The sequence below is a fragment of the Platichthys flesus genome, chromosome 1 (genome assembly GCF_949316205.1).
Source record: "Platichthys flesus chromosome 1, fPlaFle2.1, whole genome shotgun sequence".
Lineage (NCBI taxonomy): Eukaryota > Metazoa > Chordata > Actinopteri > Pleuronectiformes > Pleuronectidae > Platichthys > Platichthys flesus.
The window spans coordinates 2,234,963-2,258,610 of NC_084945.1; the positions used below are offsets into that span (position 1 = coordinate 2,234,963).

The window sequence follows — 23,648 nt, forward strand, 5'->3', positions numbered from 1 at the left end:
TGATGGAACGGCTCCTGGCGTTCGGCTGGCCGTTACATGTTTGGTGACATCAGGGAGTATTTTGGTTTTAACGTCAGCGGTCACAACAGCAGCTGTGTCACCGCGAGCTTCACATCATTGAGCCCGATCAGGTTCTAACAACAGTACATGGCCTCACAGGAGACAGAGGAGAAACCAGGTCCCCTCGTCCTGATGCTTCAAACAAGGAAACACAGACAACACACACACAAACACACACGTACACACACACACACACACCAGCCAGGTTTGAGTCTCCATCCACTGCTTTTACTGTGCGTAAATATTAGGATATTATAGATTTAAAGAGCATCAGGCTCCAGGTCTTGGCAGCTTCCTGTGTCTCAGGGCAGGTCTGCTGTAAAGTGCTAGTCCCTGGATTTTGTGGCTTCGCGGCCCGGTATCGTTTTCCTGTCGGCCAGCTCCAATGTGCCGCAGCTTGTAATCAGCTGTGTGCAGAGCAGATTTACTGGCCTGAATTCCTCGGCACATCCAGCTGCACACATCTGGTTTAACAGTTGATTGATACTGGACACAGAGTCGATGAAATCAAAGAAGAATCAGCAGCTTGGTCTGAATGAGCTAAATGTTGCTTTCTCATATCTGCTCTGTCTGGAGTCTGGAGAATAAAAGTTTCACCATGTTTCCGTGTCGAAGATGAACAAAGAGACAAGGAAAATTAAAGTTCTATAAAAACAAACCTTTACTTGTAATAATGTTGAGAATGTTTCAAATCTGTCAAATCCCACACAAAGGATCACTGGGGTGGAAACTAGGATATAAATGTGATAATAAATGTTTCTGCAGCAAAACAAAAATGTATTAACAGTCATTACAATTCCAGTTGAGTGGGATGAATATAAAAATGAAAACCACCAGGGGGCGATACCTTGCAGATGCTGTTTATACCCAATCAGGCATGATTTATTTATTATATAACGCCTGAAGATAGTTTTGGATCAGATGAGTTCTGAAACAGCCCTTAGTTATGCTGCTGTAGGTCTCGACCGCTGGGGAACTCCCATCATGCACTGAGCACCTCTCCCCCTTCTCTCTGTCTCTCAGATATTTATTTATAACAGTGACTGCTCACAGCTTCACGTCCCGACCAGTAAATATAATGCCCCTTTTATATTTGAAAGGCAAATTTGCATTAACTTAGCACATTTTTCTGCACAATACTTGGAAATATTCACGACTTTGACTTTTGTGTGTCAAAGGACCGAGCAGCTGCAGATCCAGTAATGATGCTGTGTCACATCCACAGGAACACACAGGGAGGATGGTGGACTGGACACTGTGTGACAGCTGATCTCAGAGCAGCTCACCTCCTGTGATTCCTCTGGAGCTCTGTCTCCACTCTGCCTCCCAGCAACAAGGCCCAGTCAGAGCCGCTCTACACACAAGCTGCTGCTGCTTCAGCCTCTGGATCCTCAGGACACAGCTCAGCCTCCATCCACACACACCTTTAGTCCTCCCTCCTCCATCTGTTGAGAGAAGAAGACATCAGTGTCACAGAGACTCACTTCATCAGCTGTGAGTCATTGATGCAGCTCATCCAGTAGAAAGAGCAGCAGGGACTTCAGTCCTGTTCAGAGGTGGAGCAGCTTCCTCTCTGCTTCATGTTCACGTGTTGGAATGAACACGCTAAGAGCTCAGTGTGTTTACTCTGCATGTCAAAGTGCAGAGTGGACACCTGAGAGGTGGATTTACTGCTGTTACAGGTGAAGCCATGTTTCACTGTGTGAGCATGTGCACATAAAAGGGGCGGGGTTTACCACGTATGACCAATCACAGACATGGACAGTTTGACTGACAGCAGAGCCTCATATTTCACAACCTGGATCAAACTGTTCTATAATAAAAATCAGAGGAGAACAAACACATGATCCAGAATAAAAGAAACTCAGTCACAGCTGCTAAATGCAGGAAGAACAGCTGGTAAAACATCTGTGATTGTGTCAATGTGTAAGTTACAGCGCCCCCTGCTGGCATTTGGTAAAAATATATTACGCGACCACGATATAATAACGTGTGTGAACGAGATAAATAACTCGAGGCCATGAGATCTGAATCTGTTGTTTACTAACAAGACGAGTGGAAGAGAAGAAGATTCTTGATGAGGAACGTTTGAATCCCAGGATGTGACACACACTGTCTCACTGTCTCTGAGAACACACACTGTCTCTGAGGACACACACTGACTCTGAGGACACACACTGTCTCTGAGGACACACACTGACTCACTGTCTCTGAGAACACACTGTCTCACTGACTCTGAGGACACACACTGTCTCCGAGGACACATACTGTGGCTGAGGACACGCACTGATTCTGAGTACACACACTGTGGTGAAACCTCTGACATCACTACTCAATAGAAACACATGGACCTGTATTCAGGAAGCTGACTGAGGTCATCTGGTCTTTTGGGGACAGGATGAGTCTGGAGACATTGAGATGTTCTGGGTGAGTTAGAGATCAACTGAACCAACCAGGCATTGATTTAAACTTCCCTTATCCGTCCCTTTAAGGAGAGTGTGCACCACACAACAGTGTAGAGTCACTGTGGTCAGTTGGCGGAGCCTCTATACTGGTTGATCTCCAACTTAACCTGGAGCAGGTTAGCTGTTCATCAGAAGTTACCATGTTGATTTACCTCATTAAGAAGTGGACGAGCTTCGTAGGACTGAAAAAACTAAACCTGAAGTTAACCTGATAACCACAAATCCTGCTTGGTAGCACAGACCCTGAATCTGTGATACTGACTGTGTTTAGTAAAATACTGATGAAAGCAGCGTGGACTGACTCCAACCATCTACTGACCTCAGAGTCTCCAGTCGACAGGATGGACTCTGCTGTAGATCAAGCAGCTCCTTCATTGTTGAGTCCTTCAGGCCGTTCCAGCTCAGATCCAGTTCTCTCAGATGAGAGGGGTTTGACCTCAGAGCTGAAGCCAGAGAAGAACAGCTGATCCCTGACAGTCTGCAGCTCCACAACCTAGATTAAGGATAAAACTTAACTGTAAATTAAACTGAGTTCATGTGTGAAAATAGCATACAAATATTCATGTCAGCACAGACTCATAACATGGAAGATAAATAAGAAATCAGACATGTTGGACTAAAAACGAGTCCTGATTCTGTACAAATAGATTATTTGGATCCGGTCTCTGTGCTGCAGATCAGTTTAGGAAATCCAGAACTAAACTCAGATGTGTTTAAGCAAGTGCCTGAATATTTAAAATGTCTCATATTAATACATGAGTGGATTCACGTTAGGTATGAAGAGAAATTATGTTAAATTAGAACTAAATGAGATAAATTGGGTATAAATGCTGTATTATAGATCGGAGATCTACAAAAGTCAGTTAGTGAACTGACCTCAGAGTCTTCAGTCGACAGGTTGGACTCTGTAGAAAACCACACAGCTCCTTCACTCCTGAGTCCTGCAGGTCGTTGTAACTCAGATCCAGTTCTCTCAGATGAAAGGGGTTTGACCTCAGAGCTGAAGCCAGAGAAGAACAGCTGATCTCTGACAGACTGCAGCCACTAAACCTGGATAAAGGATAAAACTTAACTGTAAATTAAACTGAGTTCATGTGTGAAAATAACAGATAAATATTCATGTCAGTACAGACTCATAACATGGAAGATAAATATGAAATCAGACATGTTGGACTAAAAACGAGTCCTGATTCAGTAAAAATATATTATTTGGACCCGGTCTCTGCCCTGCAGATCAGTTTAGGAAATCCAGAACTAAACTCAGATGTGTTTTAACAAGTAGCTGAATATTTAAAATGTCACAGATTAATTAATGAATGGATTCAAGTTGTGTATGAAGAGGAGTAATGTCAAATTTAATAAACATTTGTATAAATGCTGTATTATAGATATGAGATCTACAAAAATCAGTCAGTGAACTGACCTCAGATTCTCGAGTCGACAGGTTGGACTCTGTAGAAAACCACACAGCTCCTTCACTCCTGAGTCCTGCAGGTTGTTGTCACTCAGATCCAGTTTTCTCAGATGAGAGGGGTTTGACCTCAGAGCTGAAGCCAGAGAAGAACAGCTGATCTCTGAATGACTGCAGCTCTCCAACCTGAATAAGTAATAGCAAGTCAATAATAATGGGTTTCAAGAAGTGTTGTAAAAGCAGTCACTGACTCTGCCTTATATCCTCAGTTCCAAAGTCAAGGGGCCCTGATGGTAAAAGCATGGTCACGGTTTAGTTTTCAACCTGGTCTTTGGAAAAGCAGGATCCACCTGAGGATCTAAGACTGCGTGCAGGAAGATACAGGCTCAATAATTCTGTGATGTAGTTTGGGAACAGATGCTTTAAAAGTGATCAGTAAAATCTTAAATCTTTCTTCTTCTCTTTGTTTCAAAAACTCTAGAGCGCGTTATCATTAATTAACTCTCCTCCTATATTAACCACAATAACCTTCTTGACCCTCACCAGTCTGGTTTCAAGACAGGTCACTCAAATGACTGCCCTCGTTGATGTCTCTGAGCAGCTTCACACTGCTAGAGCAGCCTCTCTCTCTTCTCTGTCCTTATCCTTCTAGACCTCTCTGCTGCATTTGACACAGTGAACCATCATATCCTTATTTCCTCCCTTCAGGCCCTGGGTGTCTCAGGCTCTGCTCTCTCCCTGCTCTCTTCCTACCTCAACAACCACACTTGCCAGGTAACTTGGAGAGGATCTGTGTCTGAACCTTTTCCTCTCACTACTGGGGTCCCTCAAGGTTCTGTCCTGGGTCCTCTCCTCTTCTCTCTGTACACCAACTCTCTCTGCTCTGTCATTCACTCACATGGCTTTGTCTACCATAGCTATGCTGATGACACCCAACTAATCCTGTCTTTTCCCCGATCAGAAACACAGGTAGCAGTACGAATCTCTGCCTGTCTGACGAACATCTCTCAGTGGATGTCTCAACACCACCTGAAGATTAACCTTGATAAGACTGCACTACATTTCCTTCCAGGGAAAGACTCTCCCACCCACTACCTGACTATTAACTTTGACTACTCCGTTTTAACCCCCACCAAGACTGCTAGGAACCTGGGTGTCACACTGGACAGCCAACTTTCCCTCACTGCCAACATTACTTCAACAACACGGTCCTGTAGATTCATGCTGTACAACATCAGATAGACGCCCCCTTCTCACTCAGAAGTCAGGGCAGGTTCTTGTCCAGACTCTGGTCATCTCACGCCTAGACTACTGTAACTCCCTCCTGGCAGGTCTACCTGCTATTGCCATCCGACCTTTGCTGCTCATCCAGAATGCAGCCACCTCACTGGTCTTTAACCTAAATTCACTCACACTACTCCGCTCCTCTGCTCCCTTTACTGGTTACCAGTGGCTGCCCGCATCAGGTTCAAAACATTGGTACTTGCGTACCGTGCTGTGAACGGATCAGGTCCAGCCCACATTCAGGACATGGTCAAACGTTACACCCCAGCCCGTTCACTCCGCACTGCTTCGGCCAATCGCCTGATTGTCTGCTTATATATATATTTTATTTTCTATTTAAATGTTTTAAATTTTGTTTAAGTTTTTTTGGTTGTAATTACTTGAGCATTGCTAGAAGAGAGCCTGTGACTCAAGCATTTCATTGCCAGTGACTGCTTGATGTTGTTGTTGTGCATTTGATAATAAACTCTTGAATCTTGAATCTTGAATCTAGTTGCTCCCTCACTGCAAGCTAAACACTAATCAAAATCACGACTGTTCGCTGTCCTTGCTCCTAAATGCTGGAATGAGCTCCCCATCGACATCAGAAAGTCTACACGTCTTCCGCCGCAAATTACAAACACACCTCTTCCGACAATACCTTGAATCAAATTTTGAAACTAACAACTTATAGCATTTTGTTGTTTTGCTTCGTTTTTTTAAGAAATTGTAGTTTCTGGATTCTTGTTGTTCTTGGATTGTACCCTCATAGTTGAATGCACTTATTTAAAGTCGCTTTGCATAAAAGCGTCAGCTAAATGAAATGTAATGTAACGTCTTATTTTGAAAACCTGAGGAGGAGGGGTGCTCGGCCTTAGTCCACATGCTATTTCCTGAAACTTTCTTAGTGATCAGGAGCAGGTGAGTGCAGGTGAATGGAGTTGATGAGGTGGACGTGACTGACAGGCTGGGTGAGGGACAGATGACTGAGGGACAGTGAGCAGAGCAGAACTGAGACAATTTAAATAAATAATGACCCAATAAGAAAGAAAGTCGGAAAAGTGAAGAAGGATTTAAGGACCTCAAAGTCTCCAGTCGACAGTTTGGACTCTCCAGTCCAGAACACAGCAGCTTCATTCCTGAATCCTGCAGGTAGTTTCTAGTCAGATCCAGTTCTCTCAGGTGTGAGGGGTCTAACTTCAGAGCTGAGACCACAACTTCCCAGTGAGTCTCTGAGAGTCCACAACCACTGAGTCTGTAATTAAAGAAAAATATCTGTTAGAAAAAAACATTAATACAAAACGTGATCATGTGACCCTCACCCTGGTATATCCCCTTTTTGCCTCATGAACATGTTAAAAACACCTCAAGAGAATCCTTCAGATTTGATTCAAGCGTTCATTTAGACTGACAGAGGAACTCATTAGATTCAGGTCAAGGTCACACAACATATTTCTGGCCTCTTGAACATGATGTCTCAAGTCTGTCTTTAGGGGATTTCTTCACATTTTGACGATTTGGACTCAAAGATAAACTGATTCGATTTCAGTGGTCAAAGGTCAAAGGTTACAGTGACCTCATCTTATTGTGAATGCAACATGTCAGGAACCTGGAGGGACTGACACTACACTGGTTGGTGGTGGCGTACAAACTCAGGGTGGTAATTCTAGTTTGAGAAGAAAGAAGAATAAACCATATTTCCGGTTCTGCTTCTTCAGTTTAGAGGAACAGTCAGTGATTCTCATCCTAAACACAGAGAAGCTTTGATTTGTCTGATTAATCACCGTTTCTAAATCCCTGAAAAAATCCCCTTTATCTCTGTATATTGTTGTGTAGTGTGAAAGTTAATGACAAAAGGTGGATATATACATTTAACATTAGTTTTGTTACTGAGGACAAATTCAAAATTATAGTTATTAAGATTGAAAAATAAAATAAAATCAAACTAAAACATACCAAAGCATAATTAAATGTTCTGTCTCTTTGCTTTGCCTTTGAGCAAACATAGGAGGATGTTATTTAGAACATTAAATATTTTTATAAAACTCAAACAATCATCAAACAAACAACCAAACCTTTACCCAATTAAATGTTAATGTGAAATATGAATCTGAGCCCATTTGTAGACGCAGTGTTGAGCCAGTTCACACGTAAAAAGAACAAGTTCCAAGTTCAGTTCATGCAGATGAAAATGATCAAGTACGCGTTCACAGTTCATTTTTTATTGGGATAGTTCAGGTGACAAACGTCCGGTCATGTGTTTGGTTCTGAATCGATGGAGTCGGATCATGTCTGTGTGTCGCTCATTTTAACACTGAGTCTTGACTGTGAGCGTCTCGTGTTGGACTGAGCACAACAGGCACGTGCACATATAGACCCCTAGTGGTGCTCAAGCACCAGCCCTTTTGCCCTGGATGAGAAAAGTGCCCTTTCTGCTGGAGCCCAATTTTGTCTTCATTCATCAATATTGTTTAAGAATAAAATTACTCTCTCTATCGTCAATTCCCTCCAAATGTGTTTTGATATCTGACGGGCATTTATTTAATGCTTGTGAGAATTTCGCCCTGACATGCTCCGCTGTTCTCACAAGCCCCCGCTGGGCCCCTCCCTCCTCCTCCTCCTCATGCAGCTCAATGCCAAATGGCTGCATCAGACGAACAGGTAATGATGTGTTTGTGCAATCCTCCGACGTTGTTTGGTGATAAATTAACCACAACATTAGCGCCACTGAAAACACACGCTCGGGCGGGCGGGCGGTCAGAGAATTTAAAGTCAGTTTGACTGTTCTACAAATTAGACAAGTTCACTAGTTTTGTTTAATTTAAAATCGTAATTATTGAAATGAAAGGTAGGTCTTAAGTTGAGCTCCATGACAATCTGGTGAGGTATATTGTGGTATATTAATTATTGTTATGCTGCTTTTGCTTCAACTCTGTCAGAAAACAGTACAATTAAAATGTGTGTGTACTGTGTTGTCAGCTTTGTAGAGATTATGTAAGTCGCTCTTGATTATTATGCACAACATTGATTTATCTCATTTACAAAATTTGCAGCATAATGCAAAGAGAGTCTCCAAAAGCAGCTCAGGGTAGCAGCTCTCTTTTATCTTGGATCAGGCCATCAACTTGTAAAACAAATTAGGGAGAATCAGTAACCCTTACTGGTCCAGAGGAGCCATTATTTATTTATTAGTTATTATTATTTTTCAATTTTATAACTAATTTTGGCGATGAGTCCCCTTTTTTTGGTTTGAGCACCTGCCCCCCCAAAATGACTGTGCATGTGCCTGGAGCACAACATGTTGACGAGTCATTTTCATGATGTTTAAATGCAGCTTCATAAATTGTGGAATCAAACCAACACTAAGTGTTCACTTAGTGTTGGTTTGATTCTATAAAGTCACTGAGCGGCTGCTTCACATGAACGAGCTCTGACCTAACTGCGTGTGTCGCTCTGAACAATACACGCATGAATGTTATAATATGGGAAATGTATTTAAGTGTGTATTTACATTACATTACATTACATTTCATTTAGCTGACGCTTTTATCCAGAGCGACTCACAATAAGTGCATTCAACCCCGAGGGTACAAACCCAGGACATCAAGAATCAAGAAAGTAAAATTTCTTCAAAATTAATCAAAAAGACAAAGTGCTATATGTAAGTGCCATTTAAGTGCTACTAAATTGTTAGTTTCAAAAATGTTATATTTGTATTTGCAGACTTAAATAAATTTACAAATGAATCATCCAGTGTTAACGCCTTAAATTATATATATATCTGTGAAGCTGTCTACTTTTAAAATTCTGTTATTCTATTTCAGTAACAAATATATATATTTGTATATATATATATATATATATATATATATATATATATATATATGCACACACAGGTCCTTGAGCTTGATGAATGTAACTTGAAACTCCAGCACAGTGATCACTTGGATTTCAGTCTAAACATCTGATCTAGTTGCTCTTATGTGTAAATGAGAACAAGGAGAATGCATATATACAAACCAAATGTATACATATATTTACTATTTACGTTTACAAACGTATAAATACATGCACACACACACACACACACACACACACACACACACACACACACACACACACACACACACACACACCAGCCAGTAGCCACTTATCCTTTAGCGGTCTCAGGGGCCTGGAGCCAATCTCAACTGACACTGAATCTCAGTCTCCAATCAACCTAACTCCGATCTACATGTCTTTTGGTTTGTGGAGGAAGCTGGAGAACCCAGAGAAAACCCTGCAGACACCAGGAGAACCTCCTCCTCACAGATAGGCTGCACTAACAGTGTTGACCACTGCAACACCATGCTGCCCCAAACAATGAGAATCATTTAACACTGAGTGTATTTGAAAAACGACTCATGTCCACTGATTGAACATGTTATTGATCATGACTGGACTCACAGAGCCTTCCTGCAGTTCCTCACAGCTGGGATCAGTCTCAGTCGACCCTGGTATGATGTGTTGAACTTCTCCAGGTCCAACTCATCCAGAACCTCCTCCGACATCTGCAGCATGTAGGCCAGAGCTGAGCAGTGGATATCAGAGAGTTCCTCCTTCGATCTGTTCTCTGACGTCAGGAACTGTTTCATCTGCTGATGAACTGAGTGGTCGTTCATCTCAGTCAGACAGAGGAAGATGTTGATGCTTCTGTCAGGAGAAAGGTAATCACTCTCCATGTTCTTCAGGTTGTTGATGACTCTCTGGATGATCTCTGGATTGTTCTCTGTCCGACCCAGCAGGCCTCCTAAGACTCTCTGGTTGGACTCCAGACTGAGGCCGTGAAGGAAGCGAACAAACAGGTCCAGATGACCATTTGTACTGGTGAGGGATTTCTCCATGGTTCTCTTCAGGAGGTAATCCAGGGAGAAGGTACTGTCTATGTTCTCAAAACTTCCCAAGAAGTTGTTGAGTTCTTCTATGTTCATCTCAGTGTAAAAATTGAACATGTAGACTGCAGCCAGAAACTCCTGAACGCTCAGATGAACAAAGCAGTAGACAGATTTCTGGAAGATCACACACTCTCTTCTGAAGATCTCAGTACAAACTCCTGAATACACAGAGGCCTCTGTGACATTAAGACCACACCGCTCCAGGTCTTCTTGGTAGAACATGATGTTTCCTTCCTTCAGATGTTTAAGGCCCAGCCTCCCCAGCTTCAGGAGAACGTCCCTGTCAGCCTCCGTCAGCTGCTGTGGAGTCGTCTCATGTCCCTCACCGTACTTGTTGTTTTTCCTCTTTGTCTGAACCAGCAGGAAGTGTGAGTACAGGTCAGTCAGGGTCTTGGGCAGCTCTCCTCTCTGGTCTGTGGTCAACATGTGTTCCAGAACTGTAGCAGTGATCCAGCAGAAGACTGGGATTTGACACATGATGTGGAGGCTCCTGGACGTCTTGATGTGTGAGATGATTTTGCTGCACAGCTCTTCATCACTGAATCTCCTCCTGAAGTACTCCTCCTTCTGGGCGTCAGTGAAGCCTCGTACTTCTGTGACCCTGTCAACACATGCAGGAGGGATCTGATTGGCCGCTGCAGGTCTGGAGGTTATCCAGACGAGAGCCGAGGGAAGCAGATTCCCCCGGATGAGGTTTGTCAGCAGCACGTTGACTGATGACCTCTGTGTGACCTCAGACACAAGCTCCCTGTGGTTGAAGTCCAGAGAAGGTCTGCTTTCATCCAGGCCGTCAAAGATGAACAAAGGTTTACAGACAGTGAGCGTCTCTGCCGTGAGCTTCTGTAACGCTGGATGGAAAACATGGAGCAGCGTGAGAAGACTGTGCTGCTGGTCCTTCACCAGGTTCAGCTCCCTGAACGAAAGCACAGCCAGAATACCCACATCCTGGTTTTCTAAACCCTCTGCCCAGTCCAGAGTGAACTTCTGCACCGAGAAGGTTTTTCCAACTCCAGCGACTCCGTTGGTCAGGACGACTCTGATGCTGCTCTGCTGGTCAGTGGAGGCTTTAAAGATGTCATGGACCTTGATGGAAGTGTCGTGGAGGCTCTTCATCTTGGAAGCCGTCTCAAGCTGCCTCACCTCATGTTGAGTATTAACCTCTTCACTCTGTCCCTCTGTGATGTAGAGCTCAGTGTAGATCCTGTTGAGGAGGGTTCTACTTCCTGTTTCATCAGTTCCTTCAGTCACATGTTCACATCTCCTCCTCAGACTGAGCTTATGTTCATCTAAAACCTCCTGCAGACCACGATCTGCTGAAAGACAAGAAACAATGTGAGAGATAAAGAATCTGAGAATCTGCTGATTGTTTTCATCAGATACAGAAAAACTACAGAAAATAAAAGCTTTTTAACTTTGTGCTTTTCTAACGATGTTAAATGTTGATGCTGTATGAAGGAACAAAATAAAACCACATGAGCTGTTGTCAGAAGTGAAGACATCAGCAGACACATGTACAGTGCTGCTCTGACCGGCTGTCTGACCTCCAGCTCCTGTTCTGGATCTTTGTCCACACTGGGGACAGGAGGAGTCTCCTGAAGAACCAGACTGGTCCCAGTATGAGGTGATGCACTCTCTGCAGAACCAGTGTCCACAGCTGGTGGAGACTGGATCCTTCAGGACGTCCTGACACGAAGCACAGCAGGACGACTGCTCCTCCTCAGAAACATGACTCCTCTTCCTCTCTCTGTGAAGACATTTCCTGATCACTCACATGTCACAGTCACAGGTTGTCATTACTTCTGTCAAGGAGGTTTTGTTTTCATCCAGTATGTTTGTCTGTTGGTTGGTTTCATAAGGAGCGTGTTGGTTCTTGGTGGAGGTCTGAGCTCTTTGAGTGATTCTGAGAGATTAGTCACCAACTTCATTGAAGCTGTGTCCTAATGCAGGGGCCACACTAGAGGAAACTAGATCCTCTTCAGAGCAGGTCACAGTAGAAACAGTCTCTTACTCTGTGTGTGAGGGCCCAGGTTCATTACTGAAGAATATAGGAGGTTCCATGGACCAGTCACTCTTCAGAGACAGACAGCTGGACCCTGGAGACTCTGCTCTCAGTCTGTGGTCCTGACCTCTGCAAACACAAACATGTTTTTGTTCAGAACACATCATTCACTGGTTCATTCTCTGAGGATTAAATTTGGAGGTTCACATGTTTGTAGCAGGTCTCATACTTTGTGTGTGAGGGTCCAGGTTCTTTACTGAAGGTTAGAGGAAGTTCCATGGACCGGTCACTCTTCAGAGACACACAGCTGAACCCTGGCGACTCTGCTCTGTCCTCCTCTTCCTCCTCATAACCACTCATCTTCAGTCTGAGAGGAAAAACACTGTGAGCTCAAAGGAATCAGGACAAACAAGTCTGTTCAAGAAACACACCTAAAAATACCAAGGGAGGACAGACACACACACACACACACACACACACACACACACACACACACACACCAGCTAAGGTGACTGTAATGTATGATTCTGAAAACACGTTCAGTTATTAAACACTTGATGAACAGATGTGATGAAGATAAAACATGAAACTGTGAGTTAACTGTTAATTAGTCCTTTGAAGGCTCTTTGTTCCACAGCTGCTGTTCACATCTGTCTCTGGGATCCGATCACATGACGTCTGTCACCAGGTGTGAACTGACAAACTTAGAGTCATGTGATCAGCAGACGGATGTTAACAGCAGGTGTGAGAGTGAGACAGTGAAACTTTCAGAAAGTTGTGTTCACACTCACCTGCTCACTTTTCTTCCTTCTGCTCATCCAGGTGAAAATGGAGTCTGACACTTCCCTGTTCTCAGGCTCCTCCTCTCTCTCTTTACAGTAGATATGAGAGTTGCTCACAGACCAGTTAAAGCTCCACTGTGTAAGACTCAGGTGAAAGGATCCATCTTTGGAAATTCATATAAAATAATCCTGGTGATGTTTCCTCTAGTGTGTTTCATGTAAATTGTATGAATCACAGTTTCCTTTACTCTAGAATGTGAAGATCTGTATCACGTTATAACATGAAACTCAACACCTTTGTCCTGTGGAGTGGTGCTTCCTGAAACAGCCGCTCACAGGAGGAAACAGTGCATTTGTTGGGGACTATTTCCAGTGGCGGATGGAGCTCTATGGCACAAACACATGAGATGTGTCAGGCTGTGGATGCAGACACAAACATGTTAATATCAAAAAGAAGAAAAATATAAAATATCACCAGACTTGTTCTTTGAAACGTCTTCTCCTGATAATCAGACTCAGAGCGTTAGAGTTTTTGGCTGTGAATCATCGATTAAAGTTTGTTCTTCATCTTCTGGTTATAATACTGAAGAATTCATGCCTCCTTCTTGTCTCATCTAACAAATTTGACTTCTCTTTCTTCTACTTCCCAGCCTATGTGTATAATACTGAATATTGGTTAGTGGTCACTTCCAATTGTTGAGACTTCCAATACTTCCCACTCACATGTCCATGCCACCTTGATACCAGTGTCAATCCAGTGCTGAAGCGTTACCTGTGTTTACATCTACCCTTGTCCCACACACACACACATACACAAACACACATACATACACACACACACACACACAAACACCTGACGAGCAAACCATTTACATTTACATGTGAAGTGATTTGTTGACCCCACACAGGACTGAACCTTTTGAATGTCTTTCAGTGTGTGTTTTTGTCTTTGCACTTTGTAGACGGTCCCTGCTCTCGTCTCACTGCAAGTTGTCAAGTCCAATGGTTTCCTCCTGAAGGTTTATAAATGAAAACTTTGTCTGCTTGTGTGCGTGACTCTGACTGGAAGGAGGCTTCACTTGTGTATTAACAACCTTTCATTGATTACTGGTCTGAAAGTCACTTTATAACGTGATACGGATAGTTTGCTCGGTTTTCTTCTGCACGTCTCTCTGAACCACAAACTGTAAAAGAAGATGGACGACGTGACGGCTCCCATAGTGAAGTGAAAAACACCTGGATCGCCCCCTAGTGGCCGGCTGCAGGATAGGTCATGAACCCTACCTCCCCCATGCTAACAGATGGGACATGGATCAATCTAAAAACTCAAAGTAGATGTTCAATAAATATTATATACTTAGAGGGAGAAAAAGCGGTTAAACATAACACAAACTTAAACTTGATCTAAACATGATCGTAACCCAACCCTAGACTTAAACTAACCTAAACCTAAACCTGGACTAAACTAAACCTGAAACTACTTTGTTCATGAACGTCTTGTGAAAGAGCAGCGGATTATATCAGATTATTCTTCCTTCTGCTCCTTTTCATTCAAGATTTGAGAATTTGTATTTATATTATACTTTTCTTCATAAGTATAAAGTATATCCCATAAATATGTTTGGTGGAATTTGAACGGATCATTTGGACGACATGCTCTTTACACTTTATGTTGGTTCACGGTGACAACAGCCTGGTACACCACTCCATGCAGAGATGATGGTCTCACTCTGGTGCAGAGGAAGTGGAAGAAAGTAATAAGATGAAAGAAAAGCAGAGTCATGATTCCAGTGAAGTCAGTGGAAGGATGTTTATTGAGCATTAAAGCAGAAACAAGTAGAAACAGAACTTTTCTCTCTGAGATGTTTTTCTTCTCGTTACATCTGGTTTGTCACAGAGGAAATGATCCATGTGTTTGACTCATACACTGAATATAAAGGCTTTGACTGGGATGTGCTGCTGTTATACTGCAGCGCCACCTGTGGGTCAAAAAGTAGAAAAGCAACCATTCCTCAGCACCTGATGCAGAAATGAAAACGTCCCATTTTTATGTCCAGAGTTTTGATCTTTTGTGTCAAAGACAAAACTCTGATTTTAAACTCAAAGTGATTTAAATGTGATTAACTTTGTGTTGAACTAAATCAATTTGTGACGTGAATCCAGGAACTTTAAGATCATAAACAAACAGATACACAGAATGTGGTTATACACACATGGAGACATATTGAGGGACAAAGGTGGAAAATAATAAACGCAAAGTTAAATACACTATATGTGACCCTTTACAGGGGGTTTATATATTCTGTTGGTGTTGTGTCATTTCAATGAACACATTCTTCATGTGAATAAACATTATTGGCAGCGAGGGGCAAGACTTTTGGGCTGTGAGGGTGTTAATGTGAGTGTGAATGGTTGTTTGTCAGCCCTGTGACGGAGTGGTGACCTGTCCAAGGCGCACCACACCTCCCACCCAATGTCAGCTGGGACGACTCCAGCTCCCCCTGCTGCCCTCAAGAGGACAAGCGGTAAAGATCGTGAACGGAGGAAAGTACGGTGGCCCTGAGAGCTCAACGAACAGCAACTTAAGAAAACACATGCAAGTTGACAAAACACAAGCAAAGTAAGAAAACATCTTCATCAGTGAAGAAGTGTTTCCAGAGGACAGCTAAAAGGGATGGACACCGCTGCCACAGGAGACACTAAAACGTCCAATACACCATACAATTTCGGTTCCGCACAGGGGTCGGCAACCCGCGGCTCTGGAGCCGAACGCGGCTCTTCAGTCCCTGTGAAGCGGCTGTACTGTACAGTGTTGTGCATATGTTTCGCGAACGCTCAACTTAACGAATCAGTTTTCATATTATTAACGTGAACGTGATTAAACGTCACGTTCATTTTTTAAATCATCATCGTATCAGGCCCTCATGAATTACCAGGAGCGGGCGTGGGTGTGTGTGTGTGTGTGTGTGTGTGTGGCCAGCGCACCGGGGCTCCAAGAGATCAAAAAAGATGCTGCAAATTCACTCAATACAGACTTAGAAAAGTGTTGATCTGCAGTTATGTCGTCGTTAACAAAAAAAATCTGCTGAATGTGTTTGTGTTCAGAATATGTGAATAAATAAAAGAGTGGAGGAGCGAGAGTGTGTCTGCAGAAACTGAGTCAAAGGACAGAGCAGCAGCAGATCCACTGATGATGCTGTGTCACATCCACAGGAACACACAGGGAGGATGGTGGACTGGACACTGTGTGACAGCTGATCTCAGAGCAGCTCACCTCCTCTGATTCCTCTGGAGCTCTGTCTCCACTCTACCTCCCAGCAACAAGGCCCAGTCAGAGCCGCTCTACACACAAGCTGCTGCTGCTTCAGCCTCTGGATCCTCAGGACACAGCTCAGCCTCCGTCCACACACACTGTCCTCTTCACACTCAGTTCAACAAAGATCACCACCTGTTGAGAGAAGAAGACATCAGTGTTACAGAGACTCACTTCATCAGCTGTGAGTCAGTGATGCAGCTCATCCAGTAGAAAGAGCAGCAGGGACTTCAGTCCTGTTCAGAGGTGGAGCAGCTTCCTCTCTGCTTCATGTTCACGTGTTGGAATGAACACGTTAAGAGCTCAGTGTGTGTCCTCTGCATGTCAAAGTGCAGAGTGGACACCTGAGAGGTGGATTTACTGCTGTTACAGGTGAAGCCATGTTTCATTGTGTGAGCACGTGCATATAAAAGGGGCGGGTTTACTGCGTATGACCAATCACAGACATGGACAGTTTGACTGACAGCAGAGCCTCATATTTCATAACGAGGATCAAACTATTCTATAATAAAAATCACATGATCAAATAATAAAAGAAACTCAGTCACAGCTGCTAAATGCAAGAAGAACAGTCTAGTGCCCCTGAGCAAGGCACCTTACTCCCCCAACATCTGCTCCCCGAGCGCCGTACATGGTCGCTCACTGCTCTGTGTGTCCTGCACACAGATGGGTTAAATGCAGAGGTTAAATTGACCTACCATTGCATGAGTGTGTTGTGCATGTCTGTGCATGTGTTTGGTATAAATAAACATATCTTAATCTTAACCACAAATCCTGCTTGGTAGCACAGACCCTGGATCTGTGATACTGACTGTGTTTAGTAAAATACTGATGAAAGCAGCGTGGACTGACTCAAACCATCTACTGACCTCAGAGTCTCCAGTCGACAGGTTGGACTCTGCTTTAGATCAAGCAGCTCCTTCACTCCTGAGTCCTGCAGGTTGTTGTCACTCAGATCCAGTTCTCTCAGATGAGAGGGGTTTGACCTCAGAGCTGAAGCCAGAGAAGAACAGTTGATCGCTGACAGACTGCAGCTTTTCAACCTGAATAAAGAAATATGAATATTAGAATGTGTCCTCCTGTTGTTGTGGATCGTCATCATGTCAACACAGACTCTCAACATGCTGCTGACCTCAGTCCAGTCTGTGACCTGAAGATAAATATCAGATCAGACATGTTGGACCATTGTTTCATTCATCAGCTTCTTCTCTGTGTGTTGGTCACTGAGCAGGTTTGTGTAATTAAACACTGTTTAAAGTAGGGATGGCTCCTGACTGTCACTTCCTGTTTGTTTCTATACTTATCATCTGTCCAAAGTGTTTCAATAAGAGCGTGTCTTATTTTGAAAACCTGAGGAAGACCAGTGCTCGGCCTCAGTCCACATGTTATTTACTGACACTTTCTTAGTGATCAGGAGCAGGTGAGTGCAGGTGAATGGAGTTGATGAGGTGGACGTGACTGACAGGCTGGGTGAGTGACAGATGACTGAGGGACAGTGAGCAGAGCAGAACTGAGACAATTTAAATAAATAATGACCCAATAAGAAAGAAAGTCTGAAAAGTGAAGAAGGATTTAAGGACCTCAGAGTCTCCAGTCGACAGTTTGGACTCTCCAGTCCCGAACACAGCAGCTTCACTTCTGAATCCTTCAGGTAGTTTTCGCTCAGATCCAGTTCTCTCAGATGTGAGGGGTCTGACCTCATAGCTGAAGCCACAACTTCCCAGTGAGCCCATGAGAGTCCACAACTACAGAGTCTGTAATTAAAGAAAATATCTGTTAGAATAAAATCAGCAAACACAACATTCATACAAAACGTGATCATGTGACCCTCACCCTGGTAAATCCCCTTTTTGTATCATGAACATGTTAAAAACTCCTCAAGAGAATCCTTTCAGATTTGTTTCAAGCGTTCATTTAGACTGACAGAGGAACTCATTAGATTCAGGTGGTCAAAGGTCAAAGGTCAAGGTCACACAACTTATTTCTAGCCTCTTCAACATGATGTCTCAAGTCTGTCTTTTGAGGATTTCTTCACATTTTGACCAGTTGGACATGGAGCGTCTCATTCTGCGGGTGCGTTAAAATACTTAACAGGTTAATTCCACAAATTAATCATCCCGCGTGAACGCATTAATTTTGACAGCTCTGATATACACTCACTGGGCACTTTATTTGGTACACCTTGCTCAGTTGGAAATAAGGGGCCCAAAGTATGTTGGGAAAATTTCCCCTACACCATTACACCACCACCGCCAGCCTGAACCGTAGATACAAGGCAGGATGGATCCATGCTTTCGTGTTGTTTATGCCAAATTCTGACCTACCATTTGAATGTCGCAGCTGCAATCGAGACTCATCAGACCAGGCAACCCGGTGTGGTCCATCTGCTTCAAGGTTCCACATGTTGTGGGTTCAGAGATGGTATTCTGGATACCTTGGTTGTAATGAGTGGTTATTTGAGTGACTGTTGCATTTCTATCATCTCAAACCACTCTGCCCCTTCTCCTCTGACCTCTGACACCACAAGACATTTTCGTCCACACAACTGCCGCTCACTGGATATTTTCTCTTTTTCGGACCATTCTCTGTATCCCTAGAGATGGTTGTGCGTAAAAATCCCAGTAGACCAGCAGTTTTTGAAATACTCAGACCAAGCACCAACAACCATGCCACGTTCACTTTAATCCCCTTTCTTCCCCATTCTGATGCTCGGTTTGAACTTTAGCAGGTCGTCTTCACCACGTCGAAATGCCTAAATGTTTTGAGTTCCTGCATTGTGATTGGCTGATTAGCTATTTGTGTTAATAAGCATTTGAACAGATGTGCCTAATAAAGTGTCTGAGGAATGTGACTTGAGATATCATGTTGAAACTCCAGCACAGTGATCACTTGGATTTCACTCTCCACATCTGATCTAGTTGCTCTTATATGTAAATGAGAACAATGAGAATGTATATATACAAACTAAATGTATATATACATTCTATATATATACATTCTCACTGGTGAAGAAAGCCCAGCGACGCCTCTACTTCCTCCGCAAACTCAAGAAAGCGAGAGCTCCCATACCCATCCTGAAAACATTCTACCGGGGCACCATTGAAAGCATCCTGTCCAGCTGCATCACTGTGTGGGGCAGTAGCTGCACTGCACACAGCAGGAAGAGACTGCAACGCATAGTCAACACAGCTGGTAAGATCATTGGTACCCCACTCCCTTCCGTGCAAGACACTTACACCACCCGCCTCACCCGGAAAGCCACCTCGATCGTGAGTGACACCAGCCACCCCGCACACGGTCTGTTCAGCCTCCTACCCTCTGGAAGAAGGTACAGGAGCCTCCGTTGCCGCACCACCAGACTCGGAAATAGTTTCATACACCAAGCTGTCAGGAAGCTAAATTCTCTCCCCTCACTCCCCCCAGCCATACCTCTAGTCTGACTGGAGGCTTAAATCCCCCCCCCAAAAAAAAAACTAAAAACACAAAGGGGTCTCTTGTACTTCTTGTGCTGTTTGCACTTTATGACTTAAATCACTACGTTTACACTTTTAGAGAACCTTATGCTGCTTTACAAAAATTCTGTATGTTTACTTCTGCAACAAACTGTCTCTTGTACTGTTTGCACTTTATCACTTAAATCACTACGTTTACACTTTACGAGAACCTTATGCTGCTGTACTGAAACAATTCTGTATGTTTACTTAGTATTAGGAAATGTCTTGTGTTATCTGTTGTGCCTGTGCACTTTATATGTCTCACTGTGGGAGAGTGGGAAACGTTGTATCGATTCCTTGTATGTTCTGAACATGTAAGACATTGACAATAAAGCTACTTTAACTTTAACTTTACATATATTTACATATGCAAACGTATAAATACACACACACACACACTCCAGGCAGTAGCCACTTATCCTTTAGCGGTCTCAGGGGCCTTGAGCCAATCTCAGCTGACACTGAATCTCTGTCTCCAATCAACCTAACTCTGATCTACATGTCTTTTAAATGTTGAAGGAAGCTGGAGAACCCAGAGAAAACCCTGCAGACACCAGGAGAACCTCCTCCTCACAGAAAGGATGCACTAACAGTGTTGACCACTGCAACACAAAGCTGCCCCAAACAGTGAGAATCATTTAACAACTCATCTCCACTGATTGAACATGTTATTGATCATATCTGGACTCACCGAGCTTTCCTGCAGTTCCTCACAGCTGGGATCAGTCTCCATAGACCCTGGTCTGATGTGTTGAACTTCTCCAGGTCCAACTCATCCAGAACCTCCTCTGACATCTGCAGCATGTAGGCCAGTGCTGAGCAGTGGATATCAGAGAGTTCCTCCTGCGATCTGTTCTCTGACTTCAGGAACTGTTTCATCTGCTGATGAACTGAGTGGTCGTTCATCTCAGTCAGACAGTGGAAGATGTTAATGCTTCTGTCAGGAGAAATGTCACCACTCTGCATCTCCTTCAGGTTGTTGATGACTCTCTGGATGATCTCTGGATTGTTCTCTGTCCAACCCAGCAGGCCTCCTAAGACTCTCTGGTTGGACTCCAGACTGAGGCCGTGAAGGAAGCGAACAAACAGGTCCAGATGACCATTTGTACTGGTGAGGGATTTCTCCATGGTTCTCTTCAGGAGGTCATCCAGGGAGAAGGTACTTTGTGTTTTCCAATATTTTCCCAAGAAGTTGTTGAGTTCTTCTGTGTTCCTCTTGGTGTAACAGTGGAACATGTAGACTGAAGCCAGAAACTCCTGAACGCTCAGATGAACAAAGCAGTAGACTGATTTCTGGAAGATCACACACTCTCTTCTGAAGATCTCATTACAAACTCAGTACACAGACTGAGTACACAGAGGCCTCTGTGACATTAAGACCACACCACTCCAGGTCTTCTTGGTAGAACATGATGTTTCCTTCCTCCAGTTGTTTAAGTGCCAGCCTCCCTAGCTTCAGAAGAACGTCCCTGTCAGCCTCCGTCAGCTGCTGTGGAGTCGTCTCATGTCCCTCACCGTACTTGTTGTTCTTCCTCTTTGTCTGAACCAGCAGGAAGTGTGAGTACAGGTCAGTCAGGGTCTTGGGCAGCTCTTCTCTCTGGTCTGTGGTCAACATGTGCTCCAGAACTGTAGCACTGATCCAGCAGAAGACTGGGATTTGACACATGATGTGGAGGCTCCTGGACGTCTTGATGTGTGAGATGATTTTGCTGCACAGCTCTTCATCACTGAATCTCCTCCTGAAGTACTCCTCCTTCTGGGCGTCAGTGAAGCCTCGTACTTCTGTGACCCTGTCAACACATGCAGGAGGGATCTGATTGGCCGCCGCAGGTCTGGAGGTTATCCAGACGAGAGCCGAGGGAAGCAGATTCCCCCGGATGAGGTTTGTCAGCAGCACGTTGACTGATGACCTCTGTGTGACCTCAGACACAAGCTCCCTGTGGTTGAAGTCCAGAGAAGGTCTGCTTTCATCCAGGCCATCAAAGATGAACAAAGGTTTACAGACAGCGAGCGTCTCTGCCGTGAGCTTCTGTAACGCTGGATGGAAAACATGGAGCAGCGTGAGAAGACTGAGCTGCTGGTCCTTCACCAGGTTCAGCTCCCTGAACGAAAGCACAGTCAGCAGACCCACATCCTGGTTCTCTAAACCCTCTGCCCAGTCCAGAGTGAACTTCTGCACCAAGAAGGTTTTTCCAACGCCAGCGACGCCGTTGGTCAGGACGACTCTGATGCTGCTCTGCTGGTCAGTGGAGGCTTTAAAGATGTCGTGGACCTTGATGGGAGTGTCGTGGAGGATCTTCATCTTGGAAGCCGTCTCAAGCTGCCTCACCTCATGTTGAGTATTAACCTCTTCACTCTGTCCCTCTGTGATGTAGAGCTCAGTGTAGATCCTGTTGAGGTGGGTTCTACTTCCTGTTTCATCAGTTCCTTCAGTCACATGTTCACATCTCCTCCTCACACTGAGCTTATGTTCATCTAAAACCTCCTGCAGACCACAATCTGCTGAAAGACAAGAAACAATGTGAGCGACAGAGCATCTGAGAATCTGCTGATTGTTTTCATCAGATACAGAAAAACTACAGAAAATAAAAGCTTTTCAACTTTGTGCTTTTCTAACGATGTTAAATGTTGATGCTGTATGAAGGAACAAAATAAAACCACATGTGCTGTTGTCAGAAGTGAAGACATCAGCAGACACATGTACAGTGCTGCTCTGACCGGCTGTCTGACCTCCAGCTCCTGTTCTGGATCTTTGTCCACACTGGGGACAGGAGGAGTCTCCTGAAGAACCAGACTGGTCCCAGTATGAGGTGATGCACTGTCTGCAGAACCAGTGTCCACAGCTGGTGGAGACTGGATCCTTCAGGACATCCTGACACAAAGCACAGCAGGACGACTGCTCCTCCTCAGAAACATGACTCCTCTTCCTCTCCCTGTGAAGACATTTCATGATAACTCACATGTCTCAGTCACAGGTTGTCATTACTTCTGTCAAGGAGGTTTTGTTTTCACCCAGTATGTTCGTGTGTTGGTTGGTTTGTTCGTTACTGGGATTATTAAAAACACCACTCAACAGATTACCAGTAAACTTGATGCAAGCTTGTGCTCTGTGAACCAGATCAGGGGGGGGGGGCTTTTTCAGAGACATGTTCAGAGGACAGATGTTTACCAGTGTGTGACATTTGGTGCAGATCTATATCAAAATGAGTTTCTAGTGGATTTCAAAGTGGTTTCATAAGGAGCGTGTTGGTTCTTGGTGGAGGTTTGAGCTCTTTGAGTGATTCTGAGAGATTAGTCACCAACTTCATTGAAGCTGTGTCCTAATGCAGGGGCCACACTAGAGGAAACTAGAACCTCTTCAGAGCAGGTCCCAGTAGAAACAGTCTCTTACTCTGTGTGTGAGGGTCCAGGTTCATTACTGAAGAGTGGAGGATAATCTTTGGACCAGTCACTCTTCAGAGACAGACAGCTGGACCCTGGAGACTCTGCTCTCAGTCTGTGGTCCTGACCTCTGCAAACACAAACATGTTTTTATTCAGAACACATCATTCACTGGTTCATCCTCTGAGGATTCAATTTGGAGGTTCACATGTTTGTAGCAGGTCTCTTACTTTGTGTGTGAGGGTCCAGGTTCATTACTGAAGAGTGGAGGATAATCTTTGGACCAGTCACTCTTCAGAGACACATAGCTGAACACTGGAGACTCTGCTCTGTCCACTTCCTCTTCATAACCACTCATCTTCAGTCTGAGAGGAAAACAATGTGAGCTCAAAGGAATCATGACAAACAAGTCTATCACGAAACACACCCCAAAAAAACAAGGAAGTACACACACTCACACACACTCTCACGCACACACACATACAGACACACACACACACGCACACACACATACAGACACACACACACACACACACACACACACAC

The 23,648-nt window shown here is 44.1% G+C and overlaps 1 protein-coding gene, 1 long non-coding RNA gene and 1 pseudogene across 2 annotated transcripts; all 3 read right to left on the bottom strand.

The window, feature by feature from the left end:
* Positions 1-697: 697 nt before the first annotated feature.
* Positions 698-23,460, bottom strand: LOC133957160 (NACHT, LRR and PYD domains-containing protein 12-like; annotated as a pseudogene).
* Positions 11,868-12,962, bottom strand: LOC133957191 (uncharacterized). Its single transcript, XR_009921195.1, has 3 exons — positions 12,924-12,962; positions 12,362-12,499; positions 11,868-12,261 (listed from the first exon to the last, which is right to left on the bottom strand). It is a non-coding gene; the product is annotated as an uncharacterized LOC133957191 (long non-coding RNA).
* LOC133957086 (ribonuclease inhibitor-like) lies at positions 14,716-19,425 on the bottom strand. Its single transcript, XM_062392520.1, has 3 exons — positions 17,808-19,425; positions 17,097-17,270; positions 14,716-16,362 (listed from the first exon to the last, which is right to left on the bottom strand). The coding sequence occupies exons 1-3, from the start codon at positions 18,047-18,049 to the stop codon at positions 16,356-16,358; spliced, it is 423 nt and encodes a 140-aa protein (XP_062248504.1). The 5' UTR covers positions 18,050-19,425; the 3' UTR covers positions 14,716-16,355.
* Positions 23,461-23,648: the final 188 nt, after the last annotated feature.